The sequence below is a fragment of the Trachymyrmex septentrionalis genome, unplaced genomic scaffold (assembly GCF_001594115.1).
Source record: "Trachymyrmex septentrionalis isolate Tsep2-gDNA-1 unplaced genomic scaffold, Tsep1.0 scaffold87, whole genome shotgun sequence".
In the NCBI taxonomy this organism is placed as follows: domain Eukaryota; kingdom Metazoa; phylum Arthropoda; class Insecta; order Hymenoptera; family Formicidae; genus Trachymyrmex; species Trachymyrmex septentrionalis.
Genome location: NW_017306059.1, coordinates 275,231 through 299,324, shown reverse-complemented (window position 1 = coordinate 299,324; position 24,094 = coordinate 275,231). Strand labels below are relative to the sequence as shown.

The 24,094-nt window shown below is 35.0% G+C and overlaps 2 protein-coding genes across 3 annotated transcripts in view; both read left to right on the top strand.

Annotated features, from left to right (window-relative positions):
• Positions 1–725: 725 nt before the first annotated feature.
• On the top strand, positions 726–16,019 carry LOC108755299 (persulfide dioxygenase ETHE1, mitochondrial). The gene is made up of 6 exons (XM_018498219.1): positions 726–987; positions 3,896–4,040; positions 7,339–7,524; positions 11,172–11,260; positions 13,597–13,807; positions 15,259–16,019. The coding sequence occupies exons 1-6, from the start codon at positions 859–861 to the stop codon at positions 15,324–15,326; spliced, it is 828 nt and encodes a 275-aa protein (XP_018353721.1). The 5' UTR covers positions 726–858; the 3' UTR covers positions 15,327–16,019.
• A 7,075-nt stretch (positions 16,020–23,094) lies between these two features.
• Positions 23,095–24,094, top strand: part of LOC108755425 (beta-amyloid-like protein) — a 49,743-nt gene continuing 48,743 nt past the window's right edge. For both annotated transcript variants that reach the window (XM_018498411.1, XM_018498410.1), the window contains exon 1: positions 23,095–23,521. In XM_018498411.1, coding sequence (XP_018353913.1) covers positions 23,462–23,521 — 60 coding nt within the window. In that variant the 5' untranslated portion in view covers positions 23,095–23,461. The remainder of the gene's footprint in view (positions 23,522–24,094) is intronic.

The following is a 24,094-nucleotide window of genomic DNA, read 5'->3' as shown; positions in this document are numbered from 1 at the left end:
GTAAATTTCATTACATTATTTTTTTGTATTAATATAATTTTAAATAAAATATTTTATAAATTTATACATTTAAATAATGCACCTTTTTAATTTAATAATTTAAATAATAATTTATTATTCTATCTTTTTTGATTTAATATAAAGAACAATTTTTCTTGTGGCGCATCAATGATCCTTTTTGACAAATTTGTGTATCCATCAATGAGTGGCAGTGAACATCGACACAAGTCAACATAAATGTCGTTTTATCTTTGTCACTCTCTGAGTGTCAAGAAGGATAAAACGATGCTTGTGTCATCAAATGGAAAGCACCCATCGTAATGCATCTTTAATATTGAGTAATAAATTGCAATAAATCGACTACATAATTTATTTTATATTAGTGCTCTCATATTTTATTTTTTGAAATTGGCTAAATTTTCCAAATCTGTCATAATTATGCACTTTCGAAGAATGCTGACAAGTGTTAATCGGAAATAGCTTTCAAGGTGGTAGAAGACTATTCAGGATTATATAATTTTCAAGATAAGCGGTCATTTCGAAAAGGCGTGACCGCATGATATAAACATCTGCATATCGCTCGATAACAAGTGTAATTCACATTTGTCTCATTAATAGAAATAATAATTTCTCGTAATTGAATAATCAGCGAGTGACACAACGTGACGTGACAAATTGATACGATTAAAATGATGGTAAAAGATAATCGTGTTACACAATGTTGCGGAATCAAAGCGAGAGGATATAAATTGAGAGGGACTAGAAGTAGTGGAAGCTTGTTGTCATTATCGTCGGTAGTTATGCGCAGCGTTACGTGACGAGACGAGGAGTGTGACATTAGCTTTGTATAAGCGAGCTATGATCCGTAATTTCTACCGAGTATCATCGCCAATAATTTTACGGAGAAGTGGGACACGTGAGAAACATGCCATGGTTAACGTCCTGACGGAGCGAGTGCCCTTTTCTAAGGATTTCCTATTTCGTCAGGTAACATTCGCGCGAAGGATAAGTCCAATAAGTTGGCTAACCGGCGCATGTCCAAGGAACTCGCCTAGACTGCAACGTCATCTGACGAGCAGTGTTTTAAGGTGGTTCGATTATACATTCAAGATCGTCTGGTCATGAACGGATTCGTATGAACTTAGCCGATAATGAATTTCTTAAATAATTTCCTTATGAAATCGTTTGTATTTTATATACAAATCTTATATAAAAGTGTAATTAAAAAAATCTGACGATCATTCAGGTAATTTTAATTAATTAATTAATTCTTTTTATACATAAGTAGTTAGCTGATAATAATTGATTAAATAAAATTTTTGTATGAAATTATATATTTAATTTGTGTGAAAGGTTTTGTAATAAATAATTCAAAATATTTGATACTTCTCTTTGGATAATTTAAATTGAATATTTTTAATTAAATTATGTAATGTAATTAGCTGACATATCAGCTAATTGCAAGTTCATTCAAATCACGTCTTTCAGTCGATAAAATGACCGAACCAAGCGTATTTAAAATGATTTTAAATGTAAAATTGGAATAGCGACAGCCTTAGTCACTTCTTCTCACACTTTTTCGTATATAAAGATAAGAATGACTTTGACCGAACTTTGATTAATAACTTAATTAGCGATAATTTTGTCTTTTTTACAAAATTATCTGAGTTATTATCTGATAAATTAATTACGTATTAAATTAATTTTTAGAGGTTTGATTGAAGTCACTTTATTTTATAATAATTATTTAATTAGAAAGAGAGAGAATCAAAATTTTTAAATTCTTGATTCTTTTTGTAAATAAAATTTTTAACCTTTAAATTATGATATGAATTTTTTTTACTTTAGTCTTGAAATTGTTTTGGAAAACGATCTTAATTTTGAAAAACACATTTACAAATAGCTTATTTAAGAATTTTTATATCTAATTTATTACAATTTTGAAAGAAAATAGTACGAAGAATATTATTGGGAAATATAAAAATGTATTTTGAAGGAATAGATCTTGGAATAGATTTAAGATCCATTTTATATAGAGCTTTAAATAAAATGAATATATATTTGATATTTCGAACGAAACAAAAAAAAGAAAATATTGTAAGTATGATATAGAAAAGTATATAACTAAAAAAGGTAGAACCTTTGTTTCCTTTTCTCTGCGTTGGTTGCATATAAAATAAAGCAACTCTGTATCCTGGATTTCGAGGGATAACAGAAGGGATTGCAGAAAAATGTAGAAAAGCGCGGTCAGGGAGAACATTGACATTCGCGTTCGCATTTGAAACATATTTGAAATAACCTTGAACGAACTTTGCATCCGAGAATTTACTCGGATTGCAAAAATTTTGACGTAGAAAGTGCAAGTACCTCCGGCTGACTGAAATATCTCAAGAGAGGATTTTTTTCACAAATATGAAACAAACTTTTTCTAACAAAAATGTCATGTGAAATTTTTCGTAACTTCATAATTTTATTATACGTTTTATACGTTATATAATACTAACGAATATGTTTTAAGTAAATTCTCTCTTTTTTTTTTACTCTTTTTCACTCAGCACTGTTTACCGCAATGGTTTCAACACGGGCTGTTCTTTGATCTGCTTCGTTTCTACATATAATGTTTTATATTGTACTGGTCAACCGTAACTGAATGCGTGTTTTTTTTCCATGAAGCTTTTACCGTTTACAATTTCAACAGACGTTTGAAATGGTTTGAACAAAAATTTGATTTACCGGTCGAAAGGTAATCGGTTTTGAGTTTATCTTGACGTATGGAATGCGAATATTCATCATTATTTTTACGCTAGTTCCTGCGTAACAAGATATTGCAGCAAAATATAACATTAATATTAGGAGTTAGAGGAAATGTACTACCTACCTGAAAATGGCCAAATGAATGAATTTAATTCAAATTCATTTTCGCGACGTATATGGATAAATGGTCATGTCGCTGTATCAAAGAAACGATGGCAAAAAGCGTTGTATTTTCGTTCATATCTGGTTTTATACTCAAAGCAAAGCGCATTTCGTTTTTTCGGTAGACTTCAAGTCAGAATCGGATGAAAACGCAGGTGAAACCTGATTAAAAACAAAAATTATTACATATCCGAATTCTTTCCAAAAACAGTTCAGTACTGACTGGATTAATGAATGTTGCGCGTTAATAATAATATTGGGGGAAAAAAAATGTAAAAAAGCATTTTGTTTTTCGTTTGCGCTTCGTGAAAATATAGTTTTGTACAGTTTCGTGTATTTTCAAAGAATTATATTTTCTGCTGTCCCCTTGCCTCCTGCACATCATACACGAATCAGAGGGTCGGTGTGGTGCAATTAAACATGTGACAGCATTCAAAATGTACAAATCGTTGTTAAACGACGTTGCAAAATGTGGACGCATTTGTTTGTTACCTGTAATTGATTTTATCTTATCTATCGTATTTTTATTTAGTTTGTAGTGTTTGTATAGAATCGAAATACATGTGCGGCAAATATTATTTAAAAATATGGAATTTTACCATTTCCTTTGCGATTTTTTTATCGCGTATAATGTAATATATCATATGGATATATTTACATGCTTTCCAGCGAGAAATAACTCATCGAATTGATATCGATACGACGATTTCGACATTAATTCGACGTCTAATTGACGATAATTTTTCGCTGATTATCTTATTACGTTTATTTCTTTTTAGCGTTTTAATATATGCAATGCACACGTATTTAATCAATGCTATTTGTAATGACGTAATTATAAAGACATAGTCACAAGAATTATATTGTCATTAAAACGATAATAATATGTCATTTATGTTATAATGTAATACGGATAATGTAATTTTAAATCCGGATGATTGTTAGGAAGAGTAATGAATAACTGTTTAAATCTCTCCAGCTTTTCGATCCAGTATCCAGTACGTACACGTATTTACTAGCCGATATCAGCGATAAGGAAGCGATTTTAATTGATCCGGTCATCGAATGGGCTGATCGTGACAAAACAATCGTCGAGGATCTGGGATTAAAGCTGAAATATGCCCGTGAGTTACCAACCGAGATCATTATCTCGCCCGTAAATATTGCGGTTTGCGAAAAATAGCGAAAAAGCGACGCGCGGAAGTGCCATGTAGTTTTTCGTATCATTCGATATTATTTAGTCGGAATTGTATAACTCTGCATGTTACACTCCAGCTCAATTACACGTCTAGTTTACGTGCATATATTTTGTAAGCAAATTTGAATTTTTGTGAAGTAATAGCGCGTTAAAACAGTGCCACATGAATATTTATAATTGCTGTTTACTTTGATAAAAAAGTGTCTTACTTACGTCGATCCTATCACGTAAGTTTAAAAAAATATCTATATATTTTGAATATATATTGAAATAATATTAGAAAATATTGCAGTAATATCCTCGCGTCTTTTGTTCTAATTGTCTAATGTTCGACTTGTACCACTTTTGTGATGTAATATGTTACATTACACACTGATCGTTTTAGAGGAGTTCTATTAAAGAGCTTATTAGATTTGAAATATTGATTCAAATTCGAAAGCGTTGCCTCAACTACGAAATTTCGAGAAACTTTCTAGAAATATCTACCGGATGTTAAGCTTTACATATCGACGTTTATTGCCCTTTTAACTTTTACAACTCGTGAAGTGCCAAATCAATATCGATAGCCACTTCCATAACGTTACGTGTAATAGAATTTTTCCAATTTTCTGGGTTTTTTTATTTCGCAAGTTTTGACGTAACTGAACGTTCTGAAACGTTTCTCAACCGTATCGATCGACGCATAGCTGATAAGAGTTATTGAGACGTTGTTTCAAAATACAAAGTACGATTATTAACATTGCATAATATTAATCATTCTGCGGTTGCGGAAACCTAACATTTATTGACGTACTCAACTCGTAAAACACTCGAATCGATAACTAATTAATTACGTACACTAATTAACAACAAAACGTATTATCTTACCAGCGTCGTTACTCGATATCGTCGGAAATGTACTTGTCGGCAATTACGCGATGCCCCGTGCCGTGATTTACGAGTTGAGGGCGCAGAGTTATATCGTGAACTATCCTACTAACCGACCAATATTTGCCGAACTTCGTAATGAATTAGCATGCAATCCTGCCGCCGTTAAGGACGGTCGTGGACCCTGCATAGTTTCGCCATTGTCCCGGGGGTTAACACGCCTGTGGACCATAAACCCGAGTGAGAGTGCGCTCGGGCATATTGTCGAACTTCGCCAATTTCGATAAAGAACTTCGACTTCGGCACGAGCCGATATGATTTCGCGGCCGTTGTATAATTCCCAAGTGTATCATCTCGATGAGAGTATTATTTCAACAAATCGTGCTTATCGCATATGAGGGTGGATTTGCATGAAAATTAATTAAGTTTAATCCTTGATTGAAAGTTTGACTAATCAGCAATACAATATATACTGTTGAAGCTATATGTCTGCAAAATGTCTGCTAATCGAAGCAATAATAAGAAATAAAGGAAAAAGGTAATTTCGAAATGCTGGCAAAGATTTAGATAGTGAAATATGTTATATATAAACATTGTAAGAATATCTCTGTAAATAGAAAAAAATTTGATATACAGGATATGAATTTGGCCACAATTTTGTTTTTCAAATCATTAGTATATTTCATAAAATACTCTGGAGTTAATTATATCTGAAATATATGCTATAATAAATATAAAAAATAATTAACGTTCAAAATAGCCAGCTTTATATTTTAGCTTTAATATAATAAGCTTTAAGGTGCCTTAAGAACTCAATGATGGCCGCGTATTTTTCCACGAATAAATTCTCTCATCTAGCCAACAGAGCGGTCTTTAGTTCATCAACCGATGAAAATCTTTCGGTGCTGTCTTTTTAGTATTTAATAAGACGTAATTAATTCTCTCTCTCTCTCTCTCTCTCTCTCTCTCTCTCTCTCCTCCCACTCCTTTCAGATTTGTTCTTTTTTTAATAATGCGTTATTAGCAAACTGATGTTCTATACTTAATTATTTTTACGGCAAAATGATGACAAATAGCTACCTGGATAATGATTTGATAAACACGTAAAATTTTGTAGTCAAAACTTTTTTATTATTGTGTATGCTATTAATATAGATTTAATAATAAATATCTTTAAAATATTAAAATGCAGTATCAAAATTTAAACATAGAATGTAAACAATTTTATACATATATTATGATTCTTGTGTTGTTTTCCTTTTTAAAGCACTTTAATTTCTAATTGTTATTAATTTCAGAGTCAAGATAAATTAGCATCTACCCCTACTTGCGCAGGCAGCATTAACCCTTTCGAAATTTGCACCCTTAATGGGGAAGGGATTTCGGTTTGGCAAGAAGGGACAAAGTTTAACACGGCGTCGTATAATATATCATGATGAAAAAGGGTTGATAGAATTGCCTTATTACTTATTGTATTATCAGACCGCGAAGTGGTTTTTACAAGAGATCGCTTTGGCTAAGTGGAACTTATGCACTTGTTTATGCGGAATTCTGCGTGTGCCAATTCTGTCCCGAACAAACAGACATTTCCATAATACGCCTCTCTCCATTTTCCAATAATGCAAACGCCATTAATGCCGCCCCACTCCCGTAAAACTATGCGCATTATTCGTGACTCAGTCATACAAAGAGAGCGAGGCCGCTAATTATTTAGATTAATAGATTTAATGTAATTTAATTATCTACTGAAACTGAATTATATCCACGAGTATTTATATGTATGCATAAATATTTTAAAAGTAATGTACAAACTATTTCAGAATTTTCGGCATTAATTTTAGACTTTTTAATCAATATCGAAGCATCAACTGTTTGATACAAATTTTTAAATGCCAGTATTATATAAATCTCTTTAAAAATTAATTACTATTTCTTAAAATCATTTTTAAATTTATCAAATTTACAACGATATTGGCATTAAATCTTAGACGTTAAAGTTTCGTAACTATCATTTCTACATTGGGATAATCGTATGCTATTTTTCTCGGTTAAGCGATGTCCTGTAACATATATCCTGTAACATGTGATCGCGATTTCGCGTGGACTCGGCGCTTATTATTATGCATTTGCTGGTAACAATATACGCGTTCAAGCCGAACAAAGTTGCTAAAGGCGTCTTTGCTCTGCCTCTTGCTTGGACGCGTTCAATCCGGATAAAGCGGCTGGTCTGCTCGTCGAGCGATTGAATATGATTGCTTGAATTTATAAGTAACAGCCAATCATATTCATTTGCTTGGCGAGCAACCTAGCTGCTTTGCCGATTTGAACATGCCCAATAATCTTTCTTACTGTTGCAGTGAACACCCACATGCACGCAGACCACATCACCGGGACGGGCCGACTGAAATGCCTGTTGCCTGGCTGCAAGTCTATGATATCGCGTAGCAGCGGTGCTAAGGCGGATGTACTCCTAGAACCAAACGATCAAGTCCAATTTGGCAGGCATAAACTGAGGATATTGCCCACCCCAGGTCATACCGAAGGTTAGGAACATTCTCTCTTCGCATAGATTCGGTTCTGTTAGTAATATACTCTGGAGAACTTGTGCAGGCTATTGGGAGTATTTGTGCAATGGAATTTTAGGGTAAATCGATATTTATTAAAATCGGATATATCAACATGTATGGAAATTATACAATCAAAATTTTCAATATTTATGAAGAGGATCCCGCATTAATTATATGGAAAATTGAGTTCCGATGAAATGAGTTAGTTTTCACATATGATGTAGCTTATAATGTGATGAATAAAAGATGACACAAAGATAATGGATAGTTTTTTAGCCTTGTATCTATTATATCCTTTGTGCACCACATTATAAATTACATTATGTGGATTAAAAGGATTTATTCAGTACTAATTTTAAAATTATAAAATGAACGTTTTTATATATAATGTTGTTTATAATGTGAGATGAAAGAACAAAAGATGACGTAAACACAAAACTTAATAATGGATAGTTTTTTATCTATGGTGGTCGAAGGTGTAAAACTTGTGTTCACAGAGTATTTTTAGTACATCATAATCAAAAATTATTTATTATTGAATCTGATCTCTATGACATTTTTTTTTCATTATATAATACTTAAGGATGTCCATTATATTTAAGAATTTGTAAAAATTACAATCTAAGCCTTTACGAATTAATATCTTTTCTTCATTAGTCATATTTTCTAATTTATTATTTGTTATTTTTTATTATCTTAATTTTTAATGACTCAGATGCTCTTATTTAATGTGTTTTAAATTTTAGATGTATTAAATATTTTCGCGATACACCTGTATACTGTTCCACTTTGCAACTCATTAATCTTCAGAATAGAAAATGGAGAACTCGAGAAATCGATACGCGCTTAATTGACGCCATTAAAGTTATATATATTACTGGTGAAATATATAAAACTATGTTTTTGTCTCTCGGAGAATGTAACTTTTGCTTTTGCCTATTTTTTCGTGCGGTAAAATATTATACCATTGTCCATTTAGCTAGCATCCCACCATCACCTATGTGTCAGCCACATGGAGTGGTAAAATAGAGCACAACGCCGCCCTATAAGGGGCTAAGTGCATAGTGTATCATATTTGATACATACGTGGATTTCAGCGTTTTCTCGACATGTTCTGTGAGCTATTTCGCGTTACGATATATGTACGTATATGATATATTGTCTTGTTGAGTCTACGAGTGAAAAATGAGTCTTCGTATTTTTCCCTTTTCTTATCTTTATCATTTTCGAAAATGGTTTTGCTTGTTAACGTTCATTTTTAATAGTAAAATTATTTAAGTCTCGGTTTATTTAAAAGAAGAAGTTGCTCTAGATTCCATTAAAACCACACGGTTCTTTTCAAGCTTTTCCCTTCGAGTACCAGTGTACAGCGACGTATTCTGTAAATCTTCATGACGCAATCTGGTTTAACGCGATTTTTAATGCGCTCGCGCGATGAATACAAAACACGATTTTCGAGTGGTGTAACGAAAGTTTCGGGGCAATAAATGTTGCAGGAAAGTTACAGAACATGTCCGTATATCACTGCGATATCGTGGTGTATTTCTTGCGATCGATCGCGCATTCGTCCGGTCTATTATTTTATTAATTGAGATGCCGAGAAAAAATATGGCAAAATATTTTTTGTGAGAACTGTGAGAGGCGGCTCTATTTTATACATGGATTGAAAAGATCAAAAATATAACGCGCGTTTGCATCTCGAATGCAAGATCGATCTGATCAATTGCGGCTTCTGTTAGAAAGACGAGCATGTGCAAATGTTGTTAAATATTATATTTAAAAATACATTACAAACTCAGTAATTTCTGACATGTAAATTACTTATTGATGAAAAAAGAGAGAAAATAGAAATATGAGAAATTATTATTACGATTTTAAATTTTAAATTTTGAAATACACACACATTATTTATAATAAATTTTATAGAAAATTTTGTTCAATTCTTATTTTATATTATTATTATAATTTAATATTATTATATATAATTTTTTAACGTATTCTTATGTCATATAAATTTTCTAAAAAAGATGAAAATTTTATCTTAATATTTCTGCATTGTCTATCCTCTCATATTCTTTTTTTCCTTTTTATTATCTTCAGAAGAAGAAAAATATATGCTGCAATCTTTTGAATTTTATACGCGTGTTGCGTATGAGATACAGTCTCTGGAGTGATTAACTTGAGCTGTTCTCTATCTAGGTTATATCGCAATTGCAATTTTCTGTACTTTTTTCAAGACAGATATTCTTATATTAATATCCCCTTTTTTATCATTGAGGAAATTTCACTTATATCAAAGTTTTCTTATACAGGCTGTCTCGAAATTAATCTTCACTACTGAAAATTATAAACTTAAATCGATCAGCTTGAATTTTTTACTGAACTTTAGCAAAAACGTGATAGAATATCATTTTGTTTTGCTCATCTATTAATATTAAAGTTTGTAATTAATTTTTAAATTAAACTGTCACTGAAATAATTTATTCCATATTAAATAAAAATCGTAATTATATTTAGTTTGGAAACTCAAAGAAACTTACAGAATTTTCTGTAATTGCTACTTACTAATTAAATTATTAATTTTTAGCGATGATATGAACAGCTTTTATTTTTTTAGTTTAGTCTCAAATGTTTATGATATTCAGTAGAGAGAGAGAGAGAGCTTCGGAACATGTACATATATGTGTACATGTACTGCGTTATTGGAGTTTATTGTACGGCAAGGCGAGATGAAAAAAGGGATACAGTCATTCTTATCGATCGTGCCGAATTCGCTACTCGTCGCGACTCAATCGTTTGTTCAGGAAAAATCCTGAAAGCGTCTACTGAGCTATGTATCTCGATTATCGAACTCGCGCGATAGGCTCGATTTTTCGTGCCGAATACGCGAATACGTGCATTAAATACCTGCGGGTTAGATATTCGATATCAGCTTCATTCCTATACGTCGTAAAACTCCAACGATGCTGATTAAATTCCTAGATATTTCAGCTCTTTCATGGAAAATGTACCGCATATATTTCGCGAGAAAGGAAAATCGGTAAATATTTTGTAAAACACATGCATACGTTGCATACGTTACATTTGAACAACACAAATAATTCTAGTTGGAATTTAATTTTAATGTCAGATTTTATTTTTTTTTTTTTTTTGTAAAATCGTTATCATTGACCTAGTCTTTATAAAATTGTTAGAAAAATAGTTATCGTAATTCTATTATTGGCAAGTTACCGCACGCGTTTGCAGAAAATCTCCCAATTATCTTGATTCTAAATAATTTTTTATATCTGGGGAGATACGAATCGTGTTCTTTATGTCGGATACATCTATCTATTGCATACCAATATTTTTCGAGTGAACGCCGCGTAATATATCTGTTCGCAATTTCTTTCTTTTCTACCTTTCCTATTTTTCTTTTTTTGCCGAATGCGATATCGCAAATAGAATGAACGAGCTGACGAGTGAGAGCTCAGTTTATCGTGCCGTCCGATTACGGCACGAAGCGAATCGCCGCGAAGAGATAAATACATATTTGGCTTGAAAAACGACACGATATTTGCCGGATGGCGGTCGAAGTGCAGTGAAGCACGATATCGTAAATATTCCATCTGATATCTGTGCAGGTTGCGTCACGTACGTTTGCGATGAGCAGGCAATCGCGTTCACGGGTGATGCGCTGTTGATACGAGGATGCGGCAGAACTGACTTTCAGGTAAGCTCAACTCGGAAACTCACTAGAAAGGTCGCGTCTCTTTGCGTGATTATTGCACGTGATATCCGTGTCTTCGATCGCACATATCTGCGATTAAAGAAAACAACGGTGTCATATCTTCTCGTTCCGAAGAGCGAGAATGTCTACGATAACATTTAATATAAAATCCGTTTACCTCGTTATGGGTATCTTCTGTGATCATAAAGGAAAGAAATGCGAGAAGAAATGGGAAAAATCTGAACTTTTATGTCGTGTAGAAAAAAACTGAGTATGGTTCCCTAGACTCTCGATTTAGTATTATTAACTCGTGTCATTCTGGCTGATTTATCTCGAGATCTAGCAATAAATAAAAACTGGCCAACAAACGAAACTCACAATTAGGCGACCATGTTCAGTGTTAAATGTGCGCTGAGAGCAGTCCTCGTTAAGTTGGAAACTGCATTCATGCTTTTTTTGCGGAGAATATGCGAATATCTCCTACGTGATTAATATTATTACATTTTTGTACTCTCGTTTTGCTTGCAATTTTTAACTAGTAACATCATGAAGATCAAATTACATAGAATTAGAATTAATTCATCTATAGATTTTTAACTAAAGATTTTTTTAAGGATGTTTTATACCTCTTTCTTAAATATATTATATATATTTTTTAAATAAAAGAATTGTGAAAAAATTACAGATTTTTCTGTATTGCATTTGTATGAAAATAATACAAAAAGTTTGTAGCGATTTAGAATCTAGATAAAAAATTACTTAAATAAGAAATACTTTTATTTATAAAATTATGTAGTAAATATATTGAATCTTATTGAACTGTTTCATATATATATATAATTCATTTTTATATAGAAAGTATAAGTTTCTAATTTCAATTTTTTTATAGTAACTCTCTATACACCTAATACATCCTTAATAAAAATGAACAAGTAATATGACTCTTTTATTCATAATATATTAATCGATTTTATTACAAATTAATTTTACTTAAAATGGACTTAATTATCCTTGCGATTCGAAGTTTATATAAATATTTGCAATTTTGAAATTTTTAAAGTTAAATAAAATTATTCGAGCAAACATTATTAAGCACTAAGATGCGCTTTAATCAAAAATAGGATTGTCTAAATTTGATTTATTGTTATAAATCTAAATTTCATTTATAATTTAACAAAAGTTGTGTAATCGAAATTGCCTTGAAGAGATTAATCCTAAAATTTATCAAAAAAAAATCCAAGCGTGAAAAAGTGCGGTAATTTTAAGCACACCGTGTAGACAGATTGCACGTGACTCATGAAAATCTTCCTAGATTGATCGACCTGCACTCCCGAGTTCATTGACCCAAGTAGATATTAATTTCAGCCAGCAAGTTGCCATTGCGTCTCTTTCAGTGCATTGCTATCGTTTAATAAAAAAAACAAGCGGTTTTTTTCTTTAGACCGGAAGTGTCGTTTGCAATTTGTCGCCGATATAATTGTCGGATGTCGATGATTGGTTTATTTGAAATGTCACAACTAATCGACGATCGATGCCGACCTAGAACAGACGCGGACGACGCGGTGGCATCCTGAATTCTCGTTGAAACGTTCGACGGACGCGTGCAATAACATTTTCACTACGTGTCACACGTAGTGCAAATAAACGTCGATATATCATCGGGAATATGAAAGACTTCTTCTCCGCAACTTTCGCGTGATGAATAGCCGTCCGTCATCGTGCTCGACCGCGTGCCGGTGCATTTTATAAACGTGCCTCGACCTTTTCTTCCCTCGAAAACGCGGCTTAAACGACGTTTTAACACAGGAGAACGATCGGAATCATTATTTTTATCCGTGACATACTTCAAACTTCACTTTAAATTTTGCTTTATTGTTAGACAGTAACTAAACAAGACTGACATTGATTAAAATTTAAATTATTGATTTTCAATGAATACCAATTTTAACATTTAAGAATATGATCTCTGTGCCTATAAATATTTTAATAAAATTAATAAATTTTTTTTTAACAACTGTACGACTTTTGTTAAACAAATTAATACGAAATTAAATTTTTATTGTAGTAGTTTACAGGATTGAATATGTATAAATTTATAAAAAATTATTCAAGCACTAAAGATCCAACTTGGCTGTTTAGGGCCTCTATTTCTGATTTGTTGTGTGTATTCACATCACAATTTTAAAAGATATTAATATTGATTAAATTTTTCATTCTTTATTTTTATTTATTAATTATTTTTTATTACGCTTTTTGTTCTCATTTATCGTGTATTGCAAGTCTCATAGCTTTATGACATAATTGCCGTGTGCTCGAATTACTGTACCACCTGTGCGCAGGGTGGATCTGCCGCGATCCTGTACAAATCCGTTCACGAGAAGATCTTCACGCTGCCGCGAAATTACCGACTATACCCCGCACACGATTACAACGGTAGAACCGTCACCACCGTGGCCGAGGAGAAAGCCCTTAATCCCAGGCTGTCCAAGTCTCTGGAGGAGTTCGTTCAAATTATGAACAACCTTAACCTACCTTATCCCAAGATGATCGGTAAGTTTGGCAAAGGTATTTAATTTACTTGATGCAGTCAATCTTTTTCTATTACCGTCTTTATGTCAACATTAACATACAATTTTTGAAAACGAATAATTTTTTCAAAATTTATTGTCTCAAATAAAAAAAATATTATTGGCGTAAATAAATACAGGTAATTTTGTTACAGAACTGTTGTATTATGTTAGACATTTGTTGATATCTTGAATAACTTCTGAGATGTTACAAAAAAAAAGCTAAAAATTTTAACTATAAAGAATGATTTCGCTAAATTCATATTTATGTATAAAACATATATAAAACATTACACATATATAAAAAGTTTCATTAAAATTAGAATTGTACAATTTGGAAGGTTTCCTTGTTAAGCGTTGTAGGGGCCTAGACGCACAACACCCTTGATAGCAATCAATAATTAATGTATTGATGGAACGAGGCTTATCTAAAACGCGTTATCAATTCTGTTCTCTCAAAGAAGCCAGGGGGTTATACAAGGTCCCATTGGGATATTCACATTTTATTTTTTGTGCACGCTATCAGCTTGATTCGCTGATAAGCTAATAGCCGTCTTTAGGACGTTACGGCGTCGTTTTACCTATCGGTACAGTCCGGGAAGCAACTGCTGAATCGAGAAGATCACGTCGATCGAACGTGGCGCTTGATCACGTAGCTTCTTCTTACGAGTGAAAAGTGAAAAAACTCTGGAATTCCGAACAAATTTGCGGAAGTGGCGAAACTTTTTCCGACGTTTGAATCAATTGAATGAGATGTGAAGCGACGCAAAGCACAAGTTAAGCGAAAAATTTCACTGACAGTTATGTGATTGACGTTGAGAAGGAAATGATAAAAAGAGTCCGCTTACGGAGGATAAGCGAATTAAAATAGGATTTTGCACGAATCCATTTCGCGAGGTTTTCAAATTTTTAATATTTGATGTCATGAAATGATATGTTTCTATCTCTTTAATTTAATTTTCACACGATTCTAAATTAATCAAAAATTGATAGTTATGATTTCACGGGAAGGAATATTTGCAGCCACTGTGTCGCCTTCGAGTAACTCTTCTTCGCAGCGCGTCTAAATATTAAATATGAGCTGAGACGCCGTTACATCCTACTGGTGGAGCGAAAGGAAATCGATGAATTTGCCAGTTTGCGTACCGTCGTATGTTGAATAAATAAACCTGTTATCTCACGGAGGCATGAGCTAAATATTGAAAAATGCACAAAGTAATATTAAAAAAAAGAATTAATTATTAAAATTATTTCATTTAATGGAAAACAATTGTCGTATATAAGAGCAGCGAATTATAATATGTATAATATGAATTGTTAGTCGAAAAGTTGAAAATATAAAATCGAAAATAGAAAAACATTAGATTATTGCCCGCGTTTGACATGTACCATTTTTGCAACAAAGAGCTTGAAGGTAATACGACGTTGTTTCAGATAAAGCTGTACCGGCCAACAAAGTTTGCGGTCTATACGAGGTGAAAGAAGAAAAGGACGAACAATGAAAATTATTGACAGCGCTGTAGCCGATGCACTAGCACGCTAGTATTGTAATTCTACATTCTATTAATAATTCATGGTCCCGATAGTTAACGTTTATACATATGTCACGAATAGCGCGGAATTATTCCGTGTTTTAACGTATATTATTATCAATATTATTAACATTAAATGAGAAATGATTGCGAATCTTGTCAGTTTGCCAACGAAAAGTATTCAAAAGTGATATAAGGTATGTGATATGGTAATTTTTAATATATAATTCACGTATATACATAGCAATGATATGGTTGAATTATTTTCCTCCTTTCTGTTTTGCATGTACGAGCTCGACGTTATTTATGTTTATATCCGCGCTATTTTAACGCATTAGAATCTATCTAAAAATTTATGCGTTAAACGGCAGACATGTGCCATCTCTTTTTACATGCTAAAATTTAATTATGGCACTTTGTTTGTATGCTTTTCCGTACGAGCATTTTATTCATCATAATAGTAACGTAACCGATAACGCGTATCAAATGAGCGCTTTATTTCATGTGCACACTTTAATGGGTTAAAATGCACGTTTTATGCGTTTATTTCATGTTCTTTGAAGGGTACGACATGTATAAAATGTACGACCAAATGACGGAACGTTGTATAACGTTCTTAATGGACGTAATTTTGTTTACGATAGAAATAAAATTATGTTATGCAATCGCACGTTAACCTTTTGCATCCGGCGTATGCGTCATACAGTTATTAAGAATTTTTGGGACGAAACATTTATAATACATTCTCATTTCGAATTTATCGAGAAATTTGCACGATTTCTTTTTTCCATATTTTAAACGGCGTCTCAGAATTACGACATAATATAATATTTTACGGACGATGTCTCCGAGGGCTCTCACAAGTAGATTTTTCCTTAATGAAAATGTTTCCACTAGGCTTAATTGCCGAGATATTTCGCTAATTTAATTCCAGGGACTTAAAATGAATAACAAAACTTTGTGCAATTTTTTTCGGGTGAGTTTTTATTTTAACGGGAAGCTTTTACTTGTCGGATCTGTCCGCCGAGGGAACATTGGGAAAACGTAGACGATGGTTTTCCTGGCCAAGTAAAACAATCGATCGAAATATTTTTCACTAAGCTCAGGGCACCCCAGGTTAAAATATTCTATGCATTTAGGATTGTCATCCCTTCGACCGCGTCGCGACGTCGCGACGCTTACTCGAGAGATCTCTCTTGAACTGCCAAGTTCCCCGTAACACCTCAATTTCGCAAATTACAGTCGCTTTGAGTCATCACTTACTTTGTACTTGACAACGTACTTTGCGGGTATCATGTCATCATAATGTGCTTTTTTAACAAACAGTCGTTGAATATTTTTATGTAATACGTTTTTTACATATCGATAGATTTAATAGTAGAATTCCTAAACGTATGAAACATGAAATTGACTAGGTTGAATGACAACGTTCGATAATTCCATTTTGAATCGTCAGACCTTTTTCAATATTATAATATATAATGATAGAAGTCATTATCTCATTTAGACTGTATTTACTTTAAATCTTCAAATGATTATCATTGCCACTCTGCACTATCATCGCATACAATCGCAGACTCATCGATAATCTCGACTGAATATTCCAATTATACTCTGATAGAATCGACACTCTCCCACCACGATAATGCAATCCACGTGTAATTAGGAAGATCCGCAAATCCATCATCTACTACGGGGATCGAGGGGCTATTTGCAGTTTGTGGTGCGCTAATAATAACTTTCGGGCCAAGAGGTACATATGGTTTTGTAAATTGGCGAAACAGAGACGATTGAGACTATCGATAGGAAGAGAAAAAAACAGAGTGAGAGGACAGAGAGAGAGAGAGAGAGAGAGAGAGAGAGGCAGAAAAGCGTCCATTGCTGGGTCCTAGGACAAACCCTCGAAGGACAAGAGAGAAAGAGCGGTGTCACAAGAGAGTGGGGGAGGAGAGAGAGAGAGAGAAAGACAAGGCCCTTGTAATCGGGTTGTCGAAACCGGCTCCGTGCGCCTCGTCGAAACTCAGGGTGAAGAGACCCCCATGGTGCTGGTGCTGGTTTCCTACTGCATAGCTGAGGGTTGAAATCGATACCGTTTCCAGGGTAACCAGTACGGCTACGGTACCCGACACACGGGCGAAGGCACACGGGCCAAGGCTACCTACTCATGCATTTTCATGTGCTCGCCGAAAAAGGCCAAAGACAAGAGCGTTGTTGGCTCGCTTGATGTTGATTCGCTCGCGCGGGCGAGTCGCGCGATCGAGTGACGAGGAATTTTCTGATCCTGGTGAAAATTTCAAAAGAATCCAATTTTCCGGAAGCGCGCTTTTCTCGCTTATATAATTCTTTGTAAAAAATATGATTCGATGTATATATCTATTAATGTAATTTGTAATATTTAACCAAGTTTTTTCTCTCTTAAATTCTTTCTCTTAAATTTTCCTTTTGCTCTTTCAAATTACGAGATTCCTCACTGACGATCATAATAAAATGTGGTAAAACAAAAAACTACTTTCTCTTCAGTTAGATTGTTTTTTCTTGTTTGGAATCAGTGAATTCGAATTTCCACGGTGAATTTTTTAGTCAAATATTGAAGGCTGTATATAACTTCGGTGTTCGCGGATTTATTTTTCGATTATGTAGAGGTGAAAAAAAATACGCCTTATATCTGTCACGTTTTCATTGTCAGGGTTAAAACGAGAAGCTATGCTCTTGTAATAGTGAACTTTTGAACTTTTTCTTATCTTTATTTAACTTTGTCTAATCTTGCATTTTTGTATAATCTCTTATAACATATCCGTTCTTGCTTGACTTTGTGATCTATTGCTTACGATTGAAATGTGTTAGTAAAACTACGTATCTTAATTAATATCAAGTTACATAGTATCTAGACTTTCAGCGGATATTAACTTACGTTACTCATTACGTTACTTTTGAGTAGTTTATACGCAGAAGCCTCATCTATAATAGTAAAACTTAACTATAAATTTAATAATATATAATATGTATCACATATCTGCTCTTTAAATTCTTTGAAGTGGAATCTCACTTTAAAGAGTAAAAATAGAGCGAGTGAAAAAGAGTGGCTTAATTTTCAATCTTTAACAGCAAGATTTCACTCTTCAGAGAGAGATTCACTTTCTAATTTTTAGAGAGTATGTTCCTTTTATTAATTTTTTTCTTTTTCTTCCATCCAGTTAATAATGAACTATTAATCGAGTGATACTAATAAATCGGATTTTAGTTAGTGAGTAAAGTGAGCAAGATATTGGGAAAATAAAATGAACAATGAAAGAAACAAGCAACAATATTTCTTTACGTCATTCACGATGGGGACCTCGTTATCTAAGGCGGGTCCGGGTGGCACCTGCCCCATTTGTTCGCGTTAGAAGATACCGCGGATTGTTCGCCGCATTTTATCGCAAGGACGGCCCTCACGGTGTTATCACTGAAAAATGGCCGCGCTGTTGCGAGGAGGAGGACGGACCATCCGGTTCGGAACTTAATGCGTTACTTTGCGCGGCAGCTGCAACTCCTTTCTGCTTTCATTTTCGCTTATACCTTTCTTGCTTTCATCACAAAGTTCAGAAGCTTCTTCAGGAAACCGTAATTTCGAAATACCGCAGTCTTTGAAGATTCAAGGCCATCTTTACGATCCGATAATTATCCTCGAAGAAACAGTATTAGAACAGTATTAGTTTTTTTTTCTCTTTCGTTCTCTTTCTCTCTTTCTCTTCATATTTTCCATCAGCATGATATGACATACGGAATAGATAAATAGAGAAAGAGGATGAAGGAAGAGAGCGAGAGAGAGAGAGAGAGAGAGAGAGAGAGAGAGGGAAGGAAGGGGGGAGGGACAGGGAAAAGGGAAAAAATCGGGAAATAAAAGCGTGCCGCAATTCGCGAGCTCGTAATTGATTCTGAAACGCGCGAGATTCCCCGCGGTCGCGTTAACGTATTATTTCAGTGCCACGTATCGCGACGTAGCTCCGTGAATGCGATACATCGAATGGCAAAATTACTATTTCGACGTGCGGAGCCAATTATCGTAGCCAACGATGTGTTGTAACGATTGCATGTAGTTACGCACGAGAGGCTCGACTACAAATATCGTTTTTTTTTCGGTTACGACTTCTGTAAACAACGTTATGTTTATTTAACCGCATTTTGTAAAAAATTTAGGACATAACTGGTCGTGCGGTTGAGTAATTGTCAGCCGCTTTTCGCACAAATGTGATCATTTAATCAATGATCGTCTCACACTTAATCGTGGAGAATATAAAAACCGTATAAACGTACGATACAAAGAGAGATGGGAAAAAAGCTATAAAAAGGAATTAAAAATTTACTTTAAATCCGAGCTTTGGATTATCATATGTATTTTTTGAGCGGATGTGTATTTTAGTCCGCGAATGTCATTTTTAGCTTATATAAAGCAAGTTAAAAAAATCCGGGGGGCTTACATTTAAAAAACTATTCTTTGGCAAAATGCATTTTTAGTTAACATTCAAAGTCGACGGACGAAAATTTGCTAAATTATATTTTAATATAAATTAGCGGAAAGAGAGCGCCGCGTTATTGCAATATGCCATTTCCAAGCACTCTTTAGAGGCTTGTGTTTTATTTTGTAGTGGAAATCTGAATAAAATAATTCTAGTTGGCGATACACTCATTTTTTTGGATTATTATAATACGAAGTAACAATACCCATCTAAGCGATTTTTGCTGAATCCAACATTAAAAACTGTTTGTTTAGATTCAATAAAATTTTCTGAAAAATAAGAATTTCTGAACATTAATTGAAAATTTATTTTTTCTTGTGGTAATTTTTTTACATACAGTTTGTATCACTTTCTAATATATATTCAACTTATGTTAAATTACACGGAAAAAAGAAAGTAACTATCGTAACTAAAAACTGCATGTAGTAACTAAATGGCAGATGTAAAATATGGATAGCTAAAATATAGGTATCATAGTCAGTGTCTCAGCTGTTATCTATATATTATAGCAGCAACAGCAAACCATTTCGCTGTAGTTTATAAATTTATGGTTACAGCAGCGATTATAACAAACAAAGATTAGCAGCGGCAGAGAAAATCTTTTTTTCTGTGTAACATAAAAATTGAAGTGAATCATCGATTTGGGACACACGTGAAACATCAAATATATTAAATTTAATAGAAATTTTCCAACGGTGTTACAACAAGCTAATCAACAGACGCAATTCATAACTAGGGTAAATTCAAAATTCCCATCAAAATTTGTAATCTGATCATTCTCTTTGCTATCCCCTCCGCACCGAAAATTAAATCTCGGTAATAATTAAGTCGCAAGGCAGTGTTTTACTAACATTCGGAAGAATCAAACGTTTTAATCAATTCTGACCTCCAGCAGCTTAATTCGTTGAAGTTCCTGTAATCGTTTTAACTCGAAACCCGTTAACGCACAGTATTTTTACTGAGGAGAAATCTCTTTCTGTTATTTTCGTGTGTACGGAGAGCAGAGAAAATTCTGTTAAAGTAGCTAGTTGATGATAGCAAACGCGAGCGGTGTGCAAAAAAGCGTGAATTTAAGGAGATGTGACGGGAATCAAGGGATTTTTCGCTGTCGAAGGAACGACTTCCGTTCGACGGTTGCATCGAACAAAACATTTCCTCTTTTTAAAGGCGTATCCTGCGAATGCTCGCGCACACGTGATCCCCGGAGTCTCGGCGGAGGAATATTTGCACGTGGGTGCTTCGTCGTTCTTACTCCTCTTGAGTGGTGCTCCATACAGCGGTAACATGATTTCTTTGTTGCCTTATTGCCGTTGCGATAGCGGCAGTCGAGAGTTCGTATCTACAGGTTGTTGATTTTGCCATGGATGCAGATATTTCAACTTTTGCTCCACTGCAATCCCACCTTTTCCCGCAATTTCATCCGTTCGTCTTCGTTCATCGTCATCCACTTCACCCGTTCTGTTCCTCCTTCTAGTTGTCGTTTCCGTCGCCCAATCGCCTCGATTTCTTTACAGAAATTTTCTAGGTACAGAATCAATTTACAATAACGAATTCTCGCTTCTTCAGCGCCATTGCCATTGGCCGGGGTCGATTCTCTTGACATCCCCCGGAGCAAGGAACAAAGAATTTCTTTAATTGGCAAAAGGAGTCGCGCCTCGCATTTTTACGAACGGGATGAGTCTCGGCGAGCACTCGTTTTCTCAAATTACACGGGGAAATTACAGAGTTGCGCTTTCTTTGTCAGGGTGTAAACGAATCGTGCCAACGTTAATCAAAGTATAGGCAAAACCATATAGTACAGGCAAGCCCTTTTTTTAAACAATTAGTATTTATACACGTTCGTAATAAAGTTCTGCAATCAATAGTAAAAGCGTTCTCTCATTTAATAAAATTTAAAAGTAAATTTAAATAGTGCGTGTAATTTGTTTATGTCGAAATGTGTATGAATACCGAGTTATTAAAATGCTACTAGACAGAACAGTCACTTTGTTGAATATTCTGTCAAACAAATGCTTTTATTAATTTCTGTAAAGTTTGAAAAGTGGCATGGCGCAGGCAACAACGTTGTTCCCGGAACCGTTTCAATTACGCAGGAAACAAAGTTGGTAATAATTCTATTCGGAAATATTTCGCTGGCATGTGCAGACCTACGAATTCAGAGATTTCCGTAATTCTGACAATAACGTTTGCGGTCTCTTGCGCCTCTATAATTTAGGACCACAAATAAATTCATTAAACGCATGCAACATCGCGCTACTTGAACATGGAATAATTTAAACGATAAACCGGACATCAGTAATGAGTATCAAAGTCCAAATAAATCAAAAGTATCGACGTACGAGCCGGAAAATTGTATATTAAAATTTACGTTTAATCCCGCACGAATGGATTCAACGCCAATTTCCAATATCAATTTTCAATGTTTTCACAATATTACAGTAAAAAAACACGAAACCATATACAGAAGAGAATAATCTGGAAAAATAATTCTATTGGAATAAAGGAGAAAAATGGAAGATTGAAGAATAAAATTGTATAATTAATACTTATATACAAAATTTCCCATCTCTCATATATCTTTTCGCAGAATTGAATTCTTCAATTAAGGACGTTGGCGTTTATTAATTTTATTGAAAAACGATAACAACAATAGCAAGCTGACGTAATTAAGCATCATCCGATTGCTCAAAATATACAGAAATCACATTGTGATTTCATTACATTACATCTTTATCGCGCAAGTTTTCAATAATTAAAATAACATCTGCCACATTTATTCTCTTTGTTATATTTTACGGGTATAATTTTTTAAAACAATTTCTCGCAATCTGAAAATTCGAACAAATGTATTTTTTCGTTAGAATCGAATTGAATTGGACGAGAGCTATCGATTATATATTTAATGTCGGAGAAGAAAAGAGATAATTAATATTAGACATTTATCACACGAGGCTTGTTTATTTAACCGTAAACGTCGGGCGTGCCGGTTAGGCACTGACCGAATTAATTGAAATCCTCACGGCGGTCCGCGCGTTAATTGCCTAATCGAATCGTGAAAGTCGTACGGCACGCCGCGCCGGGCTCGCGTCGCGTCGCGTCGCACCGCGCCGCGCCGTTTGAACCTGCGGCGTTCCCGCCACATTATCGACTGGCCGCGGTGCGCATGCGAATGCGCCGTGATTGGCGGCAGGCCGCGTACCGGCCGACGCGCGCCATCTTGTTTCGACGGCGAGCGAGCGCCGAGCGAGCGAGCGAGCGAGCGAGCGACCCACCCAGCGGCAGCGGCGGCGGCGGGCAGCAGTAGTACATCGCGCTCTCGGTAGTCATCACGACGACGGTATCGCGCGTGCCGGATATACATCGAGATCGTAAATACGGATATAAGTATAATCGAATTCGAGGCCGTTCCGTTTCGCTCTCGAGCATACGATATACGCGACGAGTTACGACGCACACTCATCGTCGCATCCGTGGGAAGAGAGGAGGAAGGGACGGGGCGAGAGAAGGATCCTACTGCGGAGAGTTCCCATCAGGTATCTTCGGAGCGGACACTCTCGACGAGAATCGTGGGATCATAATAGGTGGGCCGGGAAGAGGAAGAAGAGGATGAAGAGGATGCTGGCGCTAGTCGCGCTGCTCGGCGTCCTGTCGGTCTGCCGGGTGCAGGTAAGAATCCATCATTACTCCGTCTCGCGCATATCTTTCTCTTTCTCTCTCTCTCTCTCTCTCTCTCTCTCTCTCTCTCTCTCTTTCTCTCACATTCATTTTCGTTCTTTTTTTCACCGATATAAGCGGCGAGTTGGAGTTGGACGTATTGGTGACAGAACGAGGGAGAGCTTGCTCACGCGACGCTTTCACCCTTGAGCCAGGGAAATGTCAGGCGCAGCAAGGCGCTCTGAATGCGATCGATGTAGTGTACCGCGAACTCCGGCTTTTTCCTTTGCTCTGAAATCAACGTGCCGATACTCCGGCCGCGATTCTCGGCCCACTCTGCCATGGCGGCTGTCAAACGGTCCGATCAATGACCGTGATGCCGATCGCACCTGCTCTTAGGCTACGTTCCAAAACTTCGTCTCTGAGGAAAATTTTACTTGAAATATATAGTGCATCTAACGTATACTATAGCATATAGAGTAAAATCTTCCTCGGAAAGAAAGTTTTGGAACGTAGCCTTAAGAATCCTCGTTTCGTGACTAACTAACTACAACGAAAATCGTAACGCGCTGGAATAATACTTGA